The sequence below is a fragment of the Orbicella franksi genome, chromosome 3, assembly GCF_964199315.1.
Source record: "Orbicella franksi chromosome 3, jaOrbFran1.1, whole genome shotgun sequence".
NCBI lineage: Eukaryota > Metazoa > Cnidaria > Anthozoa > Scleractinia > Merulinidae > Orbicella > Orbicella franksi.
This window is the reverse complement of record NC_138147.1, coordinates 31,099,191-31,120,256: the sequence shown is the minus strand read 5'-3', so window position 1 is coordinate 31,120,256 and position 21,066 is coordinate 31,099,191. Positions and strand designations below refer to the sequence as shown.

The 21,066-nt window shown below is 40.7% G+C and overlaps 1 protein-coding gene across 2 annotated transcripts; it reads left to right on the top strand.

Moving 5' to 3' along the window:
* The first annotated feature begins 382 nt into the window (after positions 1-382).
* On the top strand, positions 383-20,808 carry LOC145481973 (protein RCC2 homolog). Of its 2 annotated transcripts, XM_081460558.1 has the most exons (11): positions 422-1,186; positions 3,590-3,683; positions 4,476-4,613; positions 5,255-5,386; positions 5,834-5,922; positions 7,156-7,440; positions 7,802-7,922; positions 8,695-8,851; positions 9,523-9,595; positions 11,093-11,272; positions 11,930-20,808. In XM_081460558.1, exons 1-11 carry the CDS (start codon positions 983-985, stop codon positions 11,933-11,935), a joined length of 1,479 nt encoding a protein of 492 aa, XP_081316684.1. In that variant the 5' UTR covers positions 422-982; the 3' UTR covers positions 11,936-20,808. The 2 variants fall into 2 exon arrangements, with proteins under 2 accessions (XP_081316683.1, XP_081316684.1); XM_081460557.1 differs by lacking the exon at positions 11,930-20,808 and having other exon boundaries at positions 383-1,186; positions 11,093-11,914.
* The last annotated feature ends 258 nt before the right edge of the window (positions 20,809-21,066 follow it).

The following is a 21,066-nucleotide window of genomic DNA, read 5'->3' as shown; positions in this document are numbered from 1 at the left end:
CAGGGAAATGTGGGGTCTTTAGCATGCGCAATCCTGGACGCACAAGGCACAAAAATGTTGATATATAAAAAAGCTCTATCGATCCTATAAACGAAGAAGAATTTATACCGTCTGTTATTAGTTTGTCAGGCGCGCTCCTTTTACGGCCGTTTTGGGAGTAGTCCCCGTCCCCGGACCCTTCGTGGTGTGGATAAAAAAAAAAAGAAAAAAAAAAGAACACTGGTACACAAAACGGCTGGAAATCGAGTCTATTTGTCAGGTGGTTCGTTTCGTTCTTTGAGGTGTTTGTTCATTTGTTCATTTGTTTATTTATTTATTTATCTATTTATTTATTTATTTATTTATTTATTTATTTATTTATTTATTTATGTTGCACAGGTGGTGTCTGAAATCTGCTCCAGGGAACAACTGTCAGCTGAACTGTTTTGTCTTGGCGCCCGGCGTGTTTGTTAAGTAGGGCCAATTTTCGTTTTGTCGCTGAAGACCACGTTAATGTTGAAAATTTAGGAAAAACGAATTGCAAGTGCCACTGTCATAACAGATTGTAATGAAATGAAAATTTGAAATGCCTTCTTCCTGGAGTAAGCTTTAAATTTGGCGCCACCTGGGACTTCCGTGTCCGGGCTGACAGGTTGGATGTGGTTGTGCCATTCTGACCAAAAAATTGCCGAAAATGGCTTGTTCCTCATTAAATAAAATCCCAGAATCCTCCAGTTTTAACTTAGAAGTGTAAGAAGGGGAAAAATAACTTAAACATTAGCTAACATTGTCTTAAACTGCGAAGAAAAAATTATTTTTTGACTGCCGGACGCGAGACCACGCAATGTCCTTGGGACTGGGTACTACTACTCCCTATTCCTCCTCCACCAAGTCATAAATAAAGTTCATTCACTGCGGTTCTTTATTTGGCGGCGGTATACAAAGGGAAAGGGGAATCTCTCTGAACTTTACACTTCTTTCCCAAAATTTTATTGCTGCGCAAATGTCGAATCCGGAAATAACGTCAAAGAAGAGAAAAGAGCTCGAGAACGGCGACGAAGAAAATTCAAAGAAATCAAAGATCGAATGTTCAGACACACAGCCCGATTCACCGCCAGGTCAAGATCACATAGAGCAAAACCACTTAACAGACGAAACCTTAGCCGACAAAAATTCTGAAGAGGCCAAAGAAGTCGACAAAGTCCAGGTAGAGTGGATTTATGGCAATAAATAATTTGAGGTTGCGCGCTTTAGCATGTACGAATCCCTGGATCGAATTTCTTTGAGGTGTATTTTGCCGGTTCGCCGCCAATAATATTTTGTTCGAGATCTAATTATTGTTAATGGTTTCTGGGCCATTTCCGAGAATCATAGCACATTGAAAGTGGAATGAAAGTTTTTTAATGCGTTCCCATTGATGCAGTCTTTTGAGATCTCTAGAGAGATTTTCGCGAACACGATCGTTCGATCTTCATGCAAACGCATGATCGATCGATCGACAATGGATGAAGATTCTCGCATGCTAATCTTTTTGTCCGGCTGTTTCCGGTTTGCTCGAAGAAAATAATTTATTTTACTTGAAACGATCAATGAAATCACGACCCAGGAAGAATTTGCTCCGATGACACACGAAAATGACTAAAATACAGCGTTTATACGAAGTGACATTTATGAGCAAATCAATAACAGAAAAATCCTTTCGCGGGAAATTAACATCTTGGAGATATGAACAAGCTGTCACATAAATAAGCACCTCTCAGTATTTCCAAGATTTTAATAAAATCAGTGAAGCACTATTCGAAGACGTCTTTCTTCATACAATTTTTTGTGTCGGCTTTTCAGACTATTTAAGCTTACTTGACAAAAATGTCTTTTCATAAATGATTGTAACATAAGCTTAATAAACATGTTTAGAGATTGGCAGTAATTTATTGCCTGTTGGAAGTTCCGAATCTTTACGTTTTAAATTTCATAGATTCCCAAAAGGACCCTAAGAAAATTAACAATTAAAATTTTTGATCTTTAATATCAAGAAATCAAAACTTGCATTTTAGTTTGCCTAATCACAATCTGAAAGATTTTAATGGTTTCGCTTCAAAACGAAAATAAAAAAATATTCATGACTGACGGTCGAGACAGCTTTCAACCAAATTGCCGGAATGGTAAATTAGGCTTAGTACAGAATGGCAAATCTATGGCCTTATTTAAGTACAAATCGAACGCACAAAGACGGTTTTGTTTAAAATTCAATAAGTGAAAGTCATTTGCATAGGATTTCAATACCAACCATCTGTCTTGTTAATATTGCATTTGGCATCACTTTAAAGGAAATATTTAAGCATTATGTCAGCTTACTAGGCTTCCTGGCCGTTGTTGAGTTTTAAAAGGTTATTGCACTTCGGATATAAAGAGGACACATGACAGTTAGGATTATTTGACAGCTTAAGGCTAAATCCATGTAATATAATGACAATTACCATTTAAGGTGTATTGCTTTAAATCTTTACAGATAATTGTAGTGCTTGAGTTATCAGAACATCAGCTTTCTTCTTTGAAGTATATCCATTAAGCAGATATCTGTAAAAGACTAATACAGAGGAACCTCTAAAAAGAGGGCTTATATCGTTGGTGGAAACTATCATGTGACAGAGATTTTTATAGGGTTGTAATTTTTCCTGCGTAAATTGTTGATCTTTCACAGGGACTTAAAAATTTAAGTACCATGCAACAAAAGTTAGAAAGATCTAAATCTGGAAAGATCTAAGATCTAAATCTCCAAAGCTGAGGATTTTTAAAACAGACGTGAAAACAAAAGTGATTTAAATAGCACATCCAAAGCTTCTATTACAGTAAGATTAAAGCATGCAGACATGTTAATTATAAGTAGTGCAGTACCTGTTCTACTGCTTCATTTAAACAACACTGAAACACAGCAGCACATTAGATCCAGATGCTATTAGAAATGTAAAAGGCCAATGATATAAACCTCATTTTTAAGCACAGCTTAAATAGAACTGAATGTGACTTAAGTTCATAGGTGTCAGGTTGGGGGCAAGGAGGGCTGTAGATGCAAAGTTTTTATCGTTTTTCTGAAGTTTTGGAAGAAAGTTTAGATGTAAATGGATAATTAAATTTGTTAGAAGACTAAAAGAAGGACGTTAGTGGTTTCCTGACTTTAAAAACATGAAATAATTGAAAAAATGGGTGCACGCATGTAAACAACAACAAATTTACCAAGGACAATTCAATGCGTGCGATTTTTAAAGCATAAAGTTCAATAATGTGTAGAAAGATAATTAGAAACTATTATTTGTGTTTATTTCAGTTAGAATTTACTAAAACAATTAGATTATACACTCTCAATTTCTATGAGGTAATAGTTGATTCGGCCTTCGGCCTCGAGCTCATAATCTAATTGTTAAATAGAAACATGATTTTAAACCAATCAGCGCTCATATTTTCTGTGGGCAATTTCCTTAAGGCTCTTAAGCATGCACCTGCAGGTACTGATGGATGGCTGTTTACTCTAGACCATTATTGTGTCATCATATTTCATTTAGAATGCAATTATTGATTTAGTGTTCATTAAGCTGATATGTTTATCTCGTAGTCTGCTGCATTACTGAATACCTGTGGTAAGCTTCTTATTAGTGGTGGAACCAACTGGGACTTGATTGGACGAAAGGAGACCCCAAAATCGGCAGGTACTTAATTTAGTAGATGTGACCACTCTTGAGCCCATTCTTGCTGTGAGAAATTGCCCTCAGATGGTGGTGTGAAATGCAAACTAGTTTTAATAACACCACTTTTTGATAATTCAAGGCAATGTTCACAAAAATTTTGTTGAAAGTTACTAATCATAGTAATCTATCATTCAAAGAATCAAAGCTGAATGTTGTGATGGAGGTTAATGCATTAACAGTGCATCTTTTTCTGTTTGAGGCATCTGTCAAATTTATTTGCTCTTAATTAATTACGTTAAAGAAATAAATAAACATTAGCACTGTGTTTCCAGAGTCAGTCTTAGTTCACAAACCACGGCCAAGTTTTTGACTAAATGAGAGGAAGTACATCTAGTGTAGATGGAGCATTCATGGTGGCTAAGTGGTTCACAAGGGAGCAGCTCAGGCTTGAAACATGGCCAGGTTCATTGTGTTGTATTCTTGGGTACAGTGCCTCTCTCTATCCAGGTGTAAGGATGCGTACCACCAAATTTAATGCCGTGGGTAACCCTGCGATGGACTCGCATCTCAGTCAAGGGGTGGGGGGGTTAAGAATACTCCTAGTCACTTCATTGTACAGACACTGGTGATAAGTGCTGGTCTGAATGGCTACTAGGCTGGAATGTAGACTTATCCTACCTATATGTACTTGTAGTACAAGTCTTTCTGTTTAATATGTATATAATTATAGAAATTAAACTTGCATGGTCAAATTTATGAACAGCTGGGAGAAAAAGGAATTCTAGCTAACCCGATTTTGTTTTGATTTTACAGCCAATGTCGGAGGTCCAAACTTGTGGGAACCACATAGCATTTCCTCACTAAACAGCATCAGAGTGCAGCATGTAGCATCAGGACCAAGTGCTTGTCACAGCATCATCATCTGTGACGATGGAACTGCCATGAGCTTCGGTGGGTACATGTATACTGTCGATTGGATGTTTAATATTTTATTTTTTTTTAATACAGTAACAAAGGATCAGGTTCAAACTCAAAAAACCTTCTGTGAGGATGGCGTGGTTCAACTGATATTTTAAAAAGTTGATCAGATGCTAGAGCCAAACATGCCATCATTATCCTTTTTGTCGTATTTGATTCTTCATTGATCTATCCTCCTCCAGCTACTTTTTATCATCATGAACATCACTATCTCTATCATCATCATCATCATCATCATAGTCATAATCCTCATCGGAGCTGGCACGGCATTGTCATCATCATCACCCTTACCATCATCAGCATCATCATCATCATCATCATCATTACATATGCCATAAACATCACCATAACCATAAATATCATCATTATCATTCATGTGAGCATGCTGCAGAGGCAACCACTACATTCAAATTATGCACTGCCCACTTGCAGTCACATACATGTAACTGTTGCTGGTGTAAGCCCTTCTAAATGAGCTTTTGAACTCTTATGGCAGAGCATTATGTTAAATATGTGTAAAGATAACTTAAGGAGAGAGTCCAAAAAATCTTTAGTGAATTTTGCTCTTTCGTGGGATTCACATATAGCTGTAACTAACTCTTGCATTTCATAAGGACGCAATGATTGCGGTCAGCTTGGCCATGGAGATCTGGTGCGCTGTGACAAACCCAAAATTATTGAGAGTCTGAAGCATTATACTGTTGCTCAAGCTAGTTGTGGAAAAGGGCACACTCTGTTGCTTACAGGTGCGGTTCATTTAGTTAATACATTTGTCTGTTCATTTATCATTTCCCTATTATATATTTAATATTTCATTTAAAGTAAAGAATGCTGAAATTCAATACAGTGTGTTTCCAGTATTTGAACATCTGACAGATATCAATAATAATTTATGAAATGCATTGTATTTGTTGGAGCTTGATCAGTATGGGCAAAGAAAAAGGCAGGCAATGAGTGAAGTGTGTGGGTGTATTATCTGTCAAACAAAATTCAGACTTCAGCTCACAAACACAGTTCTGAAAATTATGAGAAGGGCACATTTGACAGTTACAAAATCCAAGTTACTAATCAGACTGTCTAATAAGAATTCATTTGGGACTAACGCAGTTGGTGATGCAGATTTTATTTTTTTATCATTACATTTCTCGTTTTATCATCACTTATAAGATATATTTTATTGATTCTTGTTTCAGCTGAAGGTATCCTATTTGGCTTTGGAGGAAACAAAATGGCTCAGTTAGGACAAGGACACCAAAAACCTGTGGTGGCAAAACCAGTACAGGTAGTACATGTAGTTTATTGATGACTTTTTTGTATTATATTTTATTTGCTAAGGTGCCTGTCGAGGCACTGAGCAAGCTTAAAAGGGATTCAGATTGGAATATTTAAAGCAGAACTAGGAAATTCAGAAACAAGATGCTGTAGCAGGCTAGCAGTTATCGCGACAACTTAGGGGAGCAGGATGTGACCCGTCGGCCCTGCCCTTGTTTCTGGGTAGGATATCTTTAGCACAAGGTTTTAAAGATTCGCCATGAGGCAGGTGGGCATACAAAAGAACACTAACCCACCACCTAACCATCCCCCTAAAAAATTGGTAACCCATTCCCTAGAACTCCAATACAAATAACAATGAAAACCAAAAAAAAAAAAAAAAGAAATCAAAAAAAAAGTCAACAAGAACACCGTGTAGCAGTATTGGCACAACGGCGCTTAGCACAGACTAACTTATATGAACGAATCTCATCTTGATTTGAACACCAAACTTAATCTATTATAAAAAGAATTAAAAAAAAACCATTTTAATTTTTTCTTAAAAGGTACTAACTTTACCTCCGACCTTATAGATAGGTAATGCATTCTGCAAATTAGTCATTCGTATGAAGAAAGAGTTACGGAAAAGAGATGAGAGTTACGGAAAAGGTTATGACATGTGCAAGTGGAGACTCCGCGTAGATTTGACCCACCTCAGTCAGCAAGACTTATTGTACGAGTTATCTGAGCGGTCCTCTTCTGACTATCATAAAAGTACGATTAAGAATATCTTTTAAGCAGTGCCAAGCGCGGGAGAGCATTGTCGACTTCCCGAAGACTGAAACAATTTGTTTTTCTTAATGGTTAAACTCCATAGAGTGAACTCTACAGCTAACACTTGCTGACTAAAGGTGATACATGATTCCTTTAGACTTTCGCGTTTTCTAAGTGAAAAATTGTTCGGACTAATCATTTGGTCTTGTAAGGACCTTTGACATTCGAAGATGATCTGAACAATAGGAAAATGGATGTCTTTTGATACAGTGCATTATGATCACAAATAGGTTGACACTGATGGCTCAGTTCTTCATAAACTGCTGTGAAATACAGTATGTTCAAGGTATTAACCACAGGACAGACCAGCTGGTCAAAACAAGTATACCATAGCTGTTGTTACCTTTAACTAAACCTCTTATTCGTCAACTACCTCTAGTGATTACTCTAATATTGAATTCCGTTGCGCGTTGTTCCTTTCCCCACAAAGATTGTTCACCCAACCAACAAGAAGATCTTGAAGACAGCATGCGGGGCTGAATTTAGCGTGTTTATCGATGAAAACAACCTTCTGTATTCATTTGGTCGACCGGAACATGGTCAGCTCGGACACAACACAGATGGGCAATACTTCGTCACTTCCAACAAGCTTGCTTTTGACTGCGAGGTTCTTCCACGCCATGTGGCAGTGTTTGTAGAAAAGACAAAAGATGGCTTCACTCACATCATAGATGATGTGAAAATAGTGGACGTAGCTTGCGGCAATAACCACACGGTACAGTATTAGATTTGTTTTGACCGTAGCTTTGTTATTTTTGTGATTTTCAGGGAACTGTTTACGACTAACGAAGAGCCCGAATGTTTTTGCCTAAAGAAGGGGTTTTAATTTTCCATTGAAATTTCCTATAACCGTTTGAAACTTTGCAAGTCCCAAGTTCTTTTTTGTTTCTTTGTTGGTGGAAATGGTATTTTATTTTGTTGTGTTGCCTAATTGGTCTGTTTGTTTTGCAATATTGTGTATAAACAGTGATAAAGTGTTGGTTTCCTAAAAAATGTCAACACAAGCCAAGCAGGTAGTGTACATGTATATGAATTAAAAACCGGTTCAATAACACTACAGGGTTTTTTTCTTTCAGATTGCACGAGATACTACAGACCGCGTATTTACTTGGGGCTTTGGAGGTTATGGCCGGCTCGGTCATCAACAGCCAAAAGATGAGCATATACCTAGACTAGTTACCTTCTTTAAAGGCAAAAGTGAGTGCAAACCAGTTCTTCGTTAAGTGCTGTTTTATACACTGCAAAACAATTTACTGGTCCTGTCGGGTTAGGCTATTTTCGGAGTCTATTAGATATTTGTTTGCGAAATCTCAGGTTGAAAGACGTAAGGGATATGCTAAGATTCGATCGAGCTGTATGACTCATTGTATTGCTAACATTTAAACTTTGTTTGAAGTATTTCACATCTTTCCTTTGCTAGTCCATTTTCTTTCGCATTGTGCACTTCTCATAAAAATGTCCCCCTTCCTTGACCAAAAAGTGGAAGAATGGGAAGAGGAAAAAGCTGCGGGGTGAAATACACATACAACTGTGTCGTTCTCGCTTTTTCTTGTTTTCAATTCTCGCGCGACAGGCTGAGAGAAAAAAGGGATGTTCTGGGAGTGTGTAGCCCTAATACCCCCAGCCTTTTTCTGAGGTTCTCTTTGAAATTGAGGACAATTTTGCTCTTGGCACATAGTGACTTAGTCTAGTGTGACATAGCTTTTGAAGACGCTATTTTAAATTTCTCCAAGAAATGCACGGACAATAAATTTATTGTTCATGGTTGTAATTTTCTAGCCTGCGAGCAGGCTCACTTTGAGTCACGCGCGCGAGCGGCGAACCGGCGGGAAGGAGTCTGGTGAAGAGGCGCCAAGACGGCTTCTCGTCTGGCGCTGCTCGATTTCGCGCTGGCGGCTCAGCTGTGCGCGCTTGTGCTCCAACGTGAGCCTGCTGGCAGGCCAGTAATTTTCTCAATCCATCTCCTCAGGTGTTTCGTCAGTTCACGCGGGCTCAAGTTACAGCTTGGCTTTAAGTTCGGGTCAGCTGTATTTTTGGGGCTTGACCAAGAGTACGGGTGACGCTACCATGTACCCTAAACCCGTTCGGGACATGTCGGGATGGGACGTGCGGAGTGTCGGGTGTTCGTAAGTAGCCGAAATTTTGCTTGAATGTAACTATGATTTGGCGTGCTCTGTAGGTTCTCTCTATAGATGGCTGCCAGTTATAAATTCAAACTAGCGTGACTAACCTCGTTTTTGAGTTGATAATTCAAAAGAATATTTACTCTCAAACGAGTTTAGCGAGGCTGATTTAAATGCATACAAAAGAATTTTAAATTGGCAGCCAGTTATGAAGAAGGTCTATCACGTGTGATATACTAAATATGTTGAAGATGAGTAGTAGGCAGAGACAAGCGAAAACAAACCACGCAAAAACCGTTCGCAAAACCGTCTAGCCTGTGGCGCAGTTGAGAAAAATATGCGAGCGGCCGTCCGATCGAAAAGCACGGACTAACATGTGAGTATTGATGGCAAGCGCTGCACAATCAGTGACCAGTGTGGAATAACATGTCAATAACTGGTGGTAAAGGCGGGAAGACCAAGTCAGTTATCGATGTCAATCGCGGTTAAACAAATAACATTGCCAAATAAGGTGGCTCATAGCCTATTGTGTTGACATGACAACCTTTTAGCTCCAAGGGGTGCAGTGAGGGCATTGAGCACAACTGTTATGCACCAATTGTACAGCTCGATAAACTAGTTATACAGCAGATGGTGTTGACTATCGTAAATGCATCTGTTTACTTTTTTAACAGTAAAACAAGCATTGTTCTGGCAGCGGACGATAGCGTGGTGAGCTGGGGCCCAAGCCCAACATACGGGGAACTGGTTAGTACACTGCTTACGTTTGATTGATTCGGTGTTGTCGTTCGATACTTTCCTTATGAACTGTAGTTTTTACAATCAAGTGTAAGCCCATTATAACGGCAAACATCCTTGGAGCTGGCCATATATAAGGACACGAACTACACATGTTGAATCAAAGACAGTAACTCATATATCAGGGCTTTTACCAAGGGACCTAATACAACCAACAGTTAACAATTTACCTAATACAACGAACAAAATATGTGGAGCTATTTCTAATTAGACTACGAGTAGTCCCTCTTTCGCTTAGTCCGTCGTGCGTAACGCGAAAGAAAACCGCGAGAAAAAAATGGCCGCGCGAAATCCTGGAGGCGAGGAGCGCGCGAAAGGAGGGACTACCGCCTAAGCCCAAGAGTTTGAATTATGCGTTGCTCTCACAACGCAAAAATATGATTGGCTTATGTTAGGAGCGTTGACAACGTGTTGTCAACATTCGAGATACCTGTGACGTCTTGCAGGAATGTTTTGGAACCGGAGCAAATCGAAGCGTTGGAATCGCGCTTCGCAAGCCGTGATGTTCTTGCGAATCTGCCAACAGGCGCTTTGGAAAGATTTAAATTTATCCAGTGTTTTGTTTGGCAAAGCTCTCTGCCTCCAACCCGACTGCGAGCGTGTTAGTGATTTCGCCGCTCAACAGCATCGTCTAAGTCAGCGAATATAAATTCACTGAGCTTGGCCTTTCTGCCGTCCATTTGAAAGATTGAACCGGACTCTCACTTGACGCCGGACATTCACCTGAAATTTTCCGCTGCTATCGGCCGGCGGCAAACATTTCACCGCAGTTGGATGATCTCCTATGTATAATGTATAATGTATAATGTAAATTCTCGGTTGAAACTCTGTTGAAATTTTCGCAATAACTTTTAGATGCAGCGAAAATCGTTACAAGAGTCCTCATTCGCCGTCTTCTTTTTAAAACTTCTTTGACAGTTTCGCTGAACGAACACTGAACGAAGATATACTTCTCACGGCATTTTTTCTTTGCCTGGCTACTTGAAGAGTAGAGTAGAGCAATTTTATTCAGATCTCCCGGGGCTATTGATAATAGGCGATAATAAGAGGACGTCAAGATGAGAAATCCTACACCGAAAAAATCACTCGGCCGTGAAAGGGCAAACTCTTGGGCTTAGGCGGTAGTCCCTCCTTTCGCGCGCTCCTAGCCCCCAGGATTTCGCGCGGCCATTTTTTTCTCGCGAATTTCTTTCGCGTCACGCACGACGGACTGAGCGAAAGAGGGACTACTCATAGTCTAATTTCTAATGTATTTAAAACGACGTTATCACTCATATATATAATGAAGTCCAACAAAACGAACAAACCTTGCGGAACCAGCCATTTTTTTAATACTAAAGAATTCCCGTTTAAAACGAACTGTTCATTTGGTCCTTAACACATATACTTCCTGTGGTTTCAAGATTCAGACATCGTAATAGTTGCCTCTATAATTCCTTTCTTTAGGGTTACGGATTAAAGAAAGGCGGACAAAAGTCCTCATCAAACCCAAAGATAGTGGAACCTCTAGAAGGCATTTACATTCAACAAGTGGCGTGCGGATTAGGCCACACCCTGTTCATTGCACGTGACGAGGAGAACGATCGAGCGCTACTGGATAAAATACCGGTGTACGATCCTGACAAGGTAAGATTCTATTTTCGTAGCAAGCGCTCCCTGTCTCGCGAACCTTATTCGCCAATGGGGATATATGGCGCCAACTTTGGCCTGTGCAGTTTTTAGGCACATAAGGTGTCCGTGTGATTGTTAGGAGAAAACGTTACCAACCAATGAGATAGAGAAGCTCCGAGTTGTTTGTCAAATTCATTAGAAAGTGAGCACGATGGTTCATTGTAACGAAGCGCGCGTGTTTGATCCAGGCTAGAGCCATTCTTGTTTATATCAGCCCGACTCGCGAGGCTTAAATCGATCTCGTGCACGAAGCGCTTCCCAAAATGACCGGTGGATAACGAGCGTCTCACTGTTAAACGTGCGCGTCGTACTCTTTCTCTTTGACCTCGTGCGTGTAACACGCGAATCCCGCGTTCCCTACGTTTAGCCTGGGCGCTCGAGCCTTGGACCCTCCGTAACTGCTGGATTGTAACTGAGTTCACAATGTTAGGCTTTTTCGCACCCGTGATGTCTTGCATCACGCAATGTTTTTCCTGGCTAATGCACAAGAAAGTTGTTTGACGCTCGAAAGAAGAGTGTGGCTTCCAGAGAGTGATCAAGAATGGTCACGGCACTTTTGTTGCAATGGGCGCTGTGTCTGACGCCTTGGCGTTATTGTTGTCTGTTTTGTAGGTATGAAAGCTGTGGATGTGTTGCTTTGGTTTTCGTCCTGAAATGCCGCGCACTTCACGACCACTGAATGAGCTGTCATGTCACAAGTCACGTGATCCCATGCATGCGTTGTAGTTACTAACTCCAACCTGTTAAAAGTATCAATTTCGTTGCACGAATAAATAGTTTATTCTGTTTCTTTAGGTAACCTTAGACAATACTTTAGATGAATCGTACGCGAGCCTTTGTATTTCTCCTTTCGACGCAACATTGGACTGGGTGCAAAAATTGCTGCTTAGTTAATAAGTTTGTCTGTTACTGTTAAAGAGCTGCCGCAAACCTGCAGCTGTCGAAGCTCAGCATCCTATGCTCGATATTGGCAAAGCCCAAAGCATGATTCATCTTCATGGTAATGAGCTGTCGTCAGATCGTCATCGCAACAAGCTGACGTCACAGCTTTCGTGGCGCTCCAACCCACTTCTGATTGGGCATTAAATTCCGAAAATTCCTGCCACTTGTACGGGAATTCGTAGGAAGCAAAACTTGCTGTATGATATGATTCGGACTATGTTGCATGTATCATAAAATGGGAGGGTTTTTGTTCTTTAAAACTACTACTTAGAAAAAGCTATTATCCCCGAAGCACAGCAATACAACGGTAGCTTCTCTCTTATGTTGCTTATGATCAGATATTACTTTCAGGCCTAAACAAGAGACCAATACACGACAAGTCATGCCCATGAAAATCGCTTGTGATCTATTTATAAGTCGTATATATTGTTACCATTTCTATCGTCATCTTCGAATTCAGTACCTCTCATCTCTAAAATCTCTCAGAACTTGTGAAAAGGTAATCTGTGCTTGACAGATAACTGATAGTTCGGAGTGAAATCACTGTGAGGGAGGGATGTTAAAGGGAACACTTTCTCTCGTAATTGTCTTCTGTATTAAATATTTCAGAAAATATCTGTATGTTCAATTTTGTGTAAGTGCCTTTTCCTTTCTTTCGCAAAACATCATCAGGCTGTATATTTGTTAGTAATGGTTAGAAACTTTGTAATTGTGGGACAGAGATTTGGTGACAGCTGAAGAAAGCCGAATATTGTACATTTAAATCTATAACAAGAAGAAAAATTTCAAAGTTGACGTCAGAAAAGCAATAACAGTGAAAGTTTATTTATTTTGCAGAGCTCTAAAAGAATCAAAGTATTGATTAAAGTGAAGATTGTTGACTCCTAAGTTATCAATGTTATTGTTACGGCGCCATGTGCAATAAAATCAATATAAAACGGTTATCTGCAGGTTGTTCTGAACTTTTACAGACTGAAACCTCCAGATAGGGGATACCCTCGGGATAATGAAAGGTGCCCCTTAAAGGGAGGTACCCTTCTAATTAGAGCTCGTCGATACAAAGAGGTATCTTGCTACCGGGCAAACGGTTTTGTTCTCTTAAAGGTGGCGGCCCTTAATATATGTGTCCCAAAGTAAAATTTCTACTGTAGTGTAAGTAAGGAGAGCTGAGATTGAAGTTGAAGGTTGTTTTCTACAACTGTTTGGAGAAAGCTTGTCGGAATAAAGCGTAAAAGAGCACACAGTAGAGAGCTGCTGCTCACGCTGAATACTTAAGCATAAAAAAAGTCGCAAACGTCAATTCTTAGGTTTTCTTCTTCTTCAGACTTTTCGAAACAGTTTTTAAACCAAACTACGAAACAGTAAAAGAACGGTGTTATAAGTTTTGATGTCTAATATGTCCTTCCTAATACTTCACGTGCAAAAGTACAAATTTGTAGATTTCCTCTACACCGACACGCAAAAATCCAATGACTACCCAGACTACCATTCGGTCATGCCGCGTGGGCTTGACGCTTTCATCCAACAACTTTTCTCGAAACAGCTGTATACAAACAGACCCAGCAAAGTAACGGTCACACGAGACAACGCGCGATTGAAGCCCGTGCGCACGCCGGCCTTTTGCAAGCAATTCAAGAAGCTAAAAGAGCTTACAATTGTGCCTAGGAGTTCAAAAAGTAAAAATCACCTTTTTGCATGATGAGTCCCGATACAAAACCACGGTGAAACCTTTCGAAAACACGGGATGTGAGTCGCCTAAAAGTACGAGGCTTCCGTGAATGATCGGGAAGGCACTGTCGGGCGGTAGAATAGATTTTAGAAAGGCACTGGAAACGAGACCTGTTGAGCCGCACCATAGTTAATAGAGGAGAATGGTGATGAAACCCTACAAAGTTCTTTGTTGTACGTTTTTGTTCACTTGTTTGGCCCTCACAATGCACAAAACACAATAGTTGTTTACTTCTGACGGATAAACCAATAGTAGCGTTTTGGTTCCGCAACTCATACATAGAGTATGAGCATAAAACAAAAGATTGTGCCTGGTTGTGGACCTTCCAACATAATTCTTGGCATCTATGTTTGCTCCTATGGTGTTGGCCGGTTTTTATAAGCAATCCCCTCAGTTAACCATGGCTACACAGATCGAAACCTGGGCACATTTTGGGAACAAAACAAAATAAACGTACAGTGATTTCCTTACTTCTTTATTGAGACATCCCGCGATTAAGTATAGTAACATCCCATTTTACAGATATACATTATGCTGCAAGACCCACACTACTATAACAAACAATCTCTAAATATGGAAACAAAACATTACGCCTCAAGACAACCTTGACGTCACACAACGGCAAGCGTGCAACTTTCTTCTGGTCTTAAATTCCTGACTAACCATGGAAAACTATTGGAAAGAAATCAACAAAATTGCGATGTTTACAATTGAATCACTCGATAACTTATTTTCAAAAAATTCAATGCAAAAATGCAAACGACAGTTTCAATCAAGTGACTCAAGTGATTGGTAATTTCCTTTTAAGGAGAGAGGACCCCGTATACGCTGTAAAATGTAATGCCTTTAACAAGCGCGGGCAAAGTTTTCATGCGATTGAGCTCGTGATTGGCCAAAAAATGCTTCAGCTTTGCTCTGATTGGTCAGAGAATGTCGAACAGCTTGTGTCATTTTATCGAGAGCTGTAGCGAAAGAGTCACATAAAGGAGGAAGAAACTTACCTTGATCGCAGAATATTCCGCTCCAGTCAGGATCACACCCACCGGGTAAGAGATTCTCGTCCATATCTACTTTCTTTTCTCTCGTAAGTTCTCGCGCGTTTAGAGATGCGCAACACTCGCGTTTTAGGTGCGGGAATCCCAACCAATGCTTACCTAACTTTTAAAAGATGCTACTTTTAGCCCTCCCCCAAACCTACACACGTGCATTTCACTTGTGAAAGTCTATCGATTTAGAAAGTGCTTGGGTGAGAAATTCTCGCCCTTATCAACTTTCTTTTCTCTCGTAAGTTCTCGCGCGTTTAGAGATGCTCCACACTCGCGTTTTACGTGCGGGGATCCCAGCCAATGCTTACCTAACTTTTTAAAGATGCTACTTTTAGTCCTCCCCCAAATCTATGCACGTGTGTTTTACTTCTGGAAGTCTATCGATTTGGACAGTGTTTGGGTTGGAGATTCTCGCCCATATCAACTTTCTTTTCTCTCGTAACTTGTCACGCGTTTAGAGATGCGCCACACTCGCGTTTTAGGTGCAGGAATCCCAACCAATGCTTACCTAACTTTTTAAAGATGCTACCTTAGCCCTCCACCAAATCTACACACGTGTATTTCACTTGTGGAACTCTATCGATTTAACCAGTGCTTGGGTAAGAGATTTTTGCCAATATCAACTTTATTTTCTCTAGTAAGTTCTCGCGCGTTTAGAGATGCGCCACACTCGCGGTTTTGGAGTCAGGATCTCAAACTATGCTTATTTAACTTTTTAAAGATGCTAGATTTGGCCCTTTCCCAAATCTACACACTTGTATTTTACTTCTGGTAGTCTGCAGCTTTGGACAATGCTTGGGCTGAAGATTTCCGCCCATTTATAAGTTTTTTTCTCTTGCGTGTTTTTGCGCGTTTAAAGATGCGCCACACTCGCGATTTCGGTGTCGACATCTCAAACTATGCTTACTGGACTTTTTGAAGATGCTAGATTTGGCCCCTTCTCAAATCTAAACACTTGTATTTCACTTGTGGAAGTCTATTGATTTGGACAGTGTTTAGATTGGAGAGTCTCGCCCATTTATCTTTTTTTTCTCTCGCGTGTTTTCGCTGGTTAAAAGATGCGCCACACTCGTGTTTTAGGTGCGGGGATCCCAAGCAATCCTTACCTAACTTTTTGAAGATGCTACTTTTAGCCCTCCCCCAAATCTACACACATGTGTTTTACTTCTGGAAGTCTATCGATTTGGACAGTGTTTGGGTTAAAGATTCTCCCACATATCAACTTTCTTTTCTGTCGCAAGTTGTGGCGTGTTTAGAGATGTGCCGCACTCGCACTTTAGGTGCGGGGATCCCAACCAATGTTTATCTAACTTTACAAAGATGCTACTTTTAGCCCTCCCTCAAATCTACATACGTGTATTGCACTTGTGGAAGTCTATCGATTTGGACAGTGCTTGGGTAAGAGATTCTCGCCCATATCAACTTTGTTTTCTCTAGTAAGTTCTCGCGCGTTTAGAAATGCTAGATTTGGCCCTTTCTCAAATCTACAAACGTGTATTTTACTTGTGGAAGTCTATCGATTTAAACAGTGTTTAAACTAGAAATTCTGGCCCATATCAACTTTCTTTCCCCTCGATCGTAAGTTCTCGCGCATTTACAGATGCGCCACACTCGCCTTTTAGGTGCGGGGTTCCCAACCAATGCTTATCTAACTTTATAAACATGCTACTTTTAGCCCTCCCCCAAATCTACAAAGGTGTATTTCACTTGTGGAGGTCTATCGATTTGGACAGTGCTTGGGTAAGAGATTCTCGCCCATATCAGCTCTCGTTTCTCTAGTAAGTTCTCGCGCGTTTAGACATGTGCCACACTCGCGGTTTTGGAGTTGGGATCTCAAACTATGCTTACTGGACTTTTTGCAGATGCTAGATTTGGCCCTTTCTCAAATCTACACACGTGTATTTCACTTCTAAAAGTCTACTGATTTGGACAGTCTCTGTATTGGAGATTCTCACCCATGTCAACTTTCTTTTCTCTCGTAAGTTTTCGCGCGTTTAGAGATGCGCCACACTCGCGTTTTAGGTGCGGGAATCCCAACCAATGCTTACCTAACTTTTTAAAGATGCTACTTTCAGCCCTCCCCCAAATCTACACACGTGTATATCACTTGTGGAAGTCTATCGATTTGGAAAGTGCTTGGGTAAGAGATTCTCGCCCATATCAACTTTGTATTCTCTAGTAAGTTCTCGCGCGTTTAGAAATGTGCCACACTTGCGATTTCGGTGTCGGGATCTCAAACTGTGCTTACTGAACTTTTTAAACATGCTAGATATGGCCCTTTCTCAAATCTACACATGTGTATTTCACTTCTAAAAGTCTATCGATTTGGACAGTGTTTGGGTTGGAGATTCTCTCCCATTTATATGTTTTTTTCTCTCGTGTGTTTTCCCGCGTTTAGAGATGCGCCACACTCGCGATTTCGGTGTCGGCATCTGAAACTATGCTTACTGGACTTTTTGAAGATGCTAAATTTGGCCCTTTCTCAAATTTACACACGTGTATTTAACTTGTCGAAGTGTATCGATTTGGACAGTGTTTAGGTTGGAGATTCTCGCCCATATTAACTTTCTTTTTTCTGGTAATTTTTCGAGCGTTTAAAGATACGCCACACTCACGTTTTAGGTGCGGGGATCCCCAAAAATGCTTACCTAACTTTTTAAAGATGCTATTTTTTGCCCTCTCCCAAATCTAGACAAATGTGTTGTGCTTCCGGAAGTCTATCAGTTTCGATATGCGCCACACTCGCGTTTTACGCGCGGGGCTTCCAACCAATGCTTACCTAACTTTTGAAAGAGGCTACTTTTAGCCCTCCCTTAAATCCACACACGTGTATTTTTACTTCTGGAAGTCTATCGATTTGGACAGTGCTTGGATATGAGATTCTTGGCCACATCAACATTCTTTTCTCTAAAACGTTTTCGCACGTTTAGAGATGCGCTACACTCACGGTTTTGGCGTCGCGATCTCAAACTATGCTTCCTAAACTTTTTAAAGATGCTATATTTGGCCTATTGTCAAATCTACACACGTGTATTTCACTTATGAAAGTCTATTGATTTGGACAGTGTTTGGGTTGGAGATTCTCGCCCATGTCAACTTTCTTTTCTCTCGCAAGTTCTCGCGCGTTTAGAGATGCGCCACACTCGCCTTTTAGGTGCGGGGCTCCCAACCAATGCTTACCTAACTTTATAAACATGCTACTTTTAGCCCTCCCCCAAATCTACACAGGTGTATTTCACTTGTGGAGGTCTATCGATTTGGACAGTGCTTGGGTAAGAGATTCTCGCCCATATCAACTCTCGCTTCTCTAGTAAGTTCTCGCGCGTTTAGATATGTGCCACGCTCGCGGTTTTGGTGTCGGGATCTCAAACTATGCTTACTGGACTTTTTGCAGATGCTAGATTTGGCCCTTTCTCAAATCTACACACATGTATTCCACTTTTGGAAGTCTATCGATTTGGACAGCTTTTGGGTTAGAGTTTCTCGCCCATATCAACTTTCTTCCCTCTCGTAAGTTCTCGCACGTTTAGAGATGCGCCACATTCACGTTTTAGGTGCGGGAATCCCAACCAATGCTTACCTAACTTTTTGAAGATGCTACTGTTATCCCTCCCGGACCCAAATCTAGACAGGTGTAATTCACTTGTGGAAGTCTATCGATTTGGACAGTGCCTGGGTAAGAGATTCTGGCACATATTAACTTTGTTTTCTCTAGTAAGTTCTCGTGCGTTTAGAGACGCGCCACACTCGCGTTTTAGGTGCGGGAATCCCAACCAATGCTTACCTAACTTTTTAAAGATGCTATTTTTTGCCCTCCCCCAAATCTACACACATGTGTCGTTCTTCTGGAAGTTTATCAGTTTGGACAGTGTTTGGGTTAGAGATTCTAACACATATCAACTTTTTTTCCTCTCGTTTATGTTCTCGCGCGTTTCGAGATGCGCCACACTCGCGTTTTAGGTGCTGGGCTTCCAACCAGTGCTTACCTATCTTTTTAAAGAGGCTACTTTTAGCCCTCCCTTAAATCCACAGACGTGTATTTCACTTGTGGAAGTGTAACGATTTGGACAGTGCTTGGATATGAGATTCTTGGTCACATCAACTTTCTTTTCTCTAGCAAGTTCTCGTGCGTTTAGAGATGAACCACACTCGCGGTTTTGGTGTCAGGATCTTACACTATGCTCACTGGTCTTTTTAAAGATGCTAGGTTTGTCCCTTTCTTAAATCTACACACCTGTATTTTACTTGTGGAAGTCTATCGCTTTGGACAATGCCTGGATTAAAGATTTTCGCCCATTTATATCTTTTTTCCCTCGCGTGTTTTCGCGCGTTTAGCAATGCGGCAAACTCGCGTTTTTCGTGTGGTGATGCTTAACTATGCTTACGGGGCTGTTTGAAAATGCTAGTTTTGGCCCTCCTTTAAATCTACACAAACGTATTTCACTTGTGAAAGTATAGATTTGGGCAGTGCTTAGGTTGAAGATTCTCGCCTATATCAACTTTCTTTTCTCTCGTAAGTTCTCGCGCGTTTAGAGATGCGCCACACTCGCGTTTTAGGTGCGGGGATCCCAACCAAGTCCTGCCTAACTTTTTAAAGATGCTACTTTTAGCCCTCTCTTAAATCTACACACGTGAATTTTACTCGTGGAAGTCTATCGATTTGGACAGTGCTTAAAGTCGCCGAGACCGGGCTACGTGCTGCGTGATTTTAACCAACTTTGGGTTGATTTCCAGGAACTTGGGCAATATTTCCGAGTCCCAGGGACTCTAAACTAATTTGAGAAGACTTTGGTTTTGAGAACGCTTAGTTATGAGCAGTCTGGCCGAAATATAACCATTTAGCGACTAGAAAGTCGCCGAGACCGGGCTACTTGTAGCGTAATTTTGGACAGAGGAAAAATTTTTGAACGCTTGGTTATGAGTAGTCTTGCCGAAATATAGCCACCTAGTGACTAGAAAGTCGCCGAGTCTGGGCTACGCACAGCGTCATTTTGACCAACGTTAACTTTGGGTCAATTTTCAGGAACTAGGGCGATATTTCCGAGTCCCAGGGATTCTAAACTAATGCGAGAAGACTTTCGTTTTCATTGAAATGGACAGAGGAAAAATTTTTGAACGCTTGGTTACGGGCAGTCTGGCCGAAATGTAGCTAGCCCTTCATTAACTCACTTAGTGACTATAAAGTCGCCAAAACCTGGCTACGCGCAGCGTGATTTGACAAATTTTAGGACGATTTCCAGGAACTTGGATTGATTTGACAAATTTTAGGTCGATTTCCAGGAACTTGGAAGATATTTCCGAGTCCCAGGGACTCCAAACTAACTCGAGAAGACTTTCGTTTTGAGTGAAATGGACAGAGGAAAAATTTTTGAACGCTTAGTTATGAGCAGTCTTGCCGAAATATAGCCACCTAGTGACTAGAAAGTCGCCGAGACCGGGCTACGCGCAGCGTGATTTTGAGCAACTTTAATTTAGGTCGATTTCCAGGAACTTGGGTGATATTTCCGAGTGTCAGGGACTCTAAACTAATTTGAGAAGACTTTGGTTTAAGTGGACGGAGGAAAAATTTTTGAACTATAGTTCAAATATAGTCACTTAGTGACCAGAAAATCGCCGAGACTGGGCTACGCGCAGCGTGATTTTGACCAACTTTGGGTCGATTTCCAAAAACTTGAGCGATATTTTCGAGTCCCAGGGACTCTAAACTAATTCGAGAAGACTTTGGTTTTGAGTGAAATGGAAAGAGGAAAAATTTTGAACGCTTAGTTATGAGCAGTCTGGCAAAAAAATATAGCCCCTCTTTAACTTACTTAGTGACTAGAAAGTCGCAGAGACCACGCTAAGCGCATCGTGATTTTGACCCACTTTAGGTCGATTTCCAGGAACTTGGGCGATATTTCCGAGTCGCAGGGACTCTAAACTAATTTGAGAAGACTTTGGTTTAAGTGGACGGAGGAAAAATTTTTGAACTATAGTTCAAATATAGTCACTTAGTGACCAGAAAATCGCCGAGACTGGGCTACGCGCAGCGT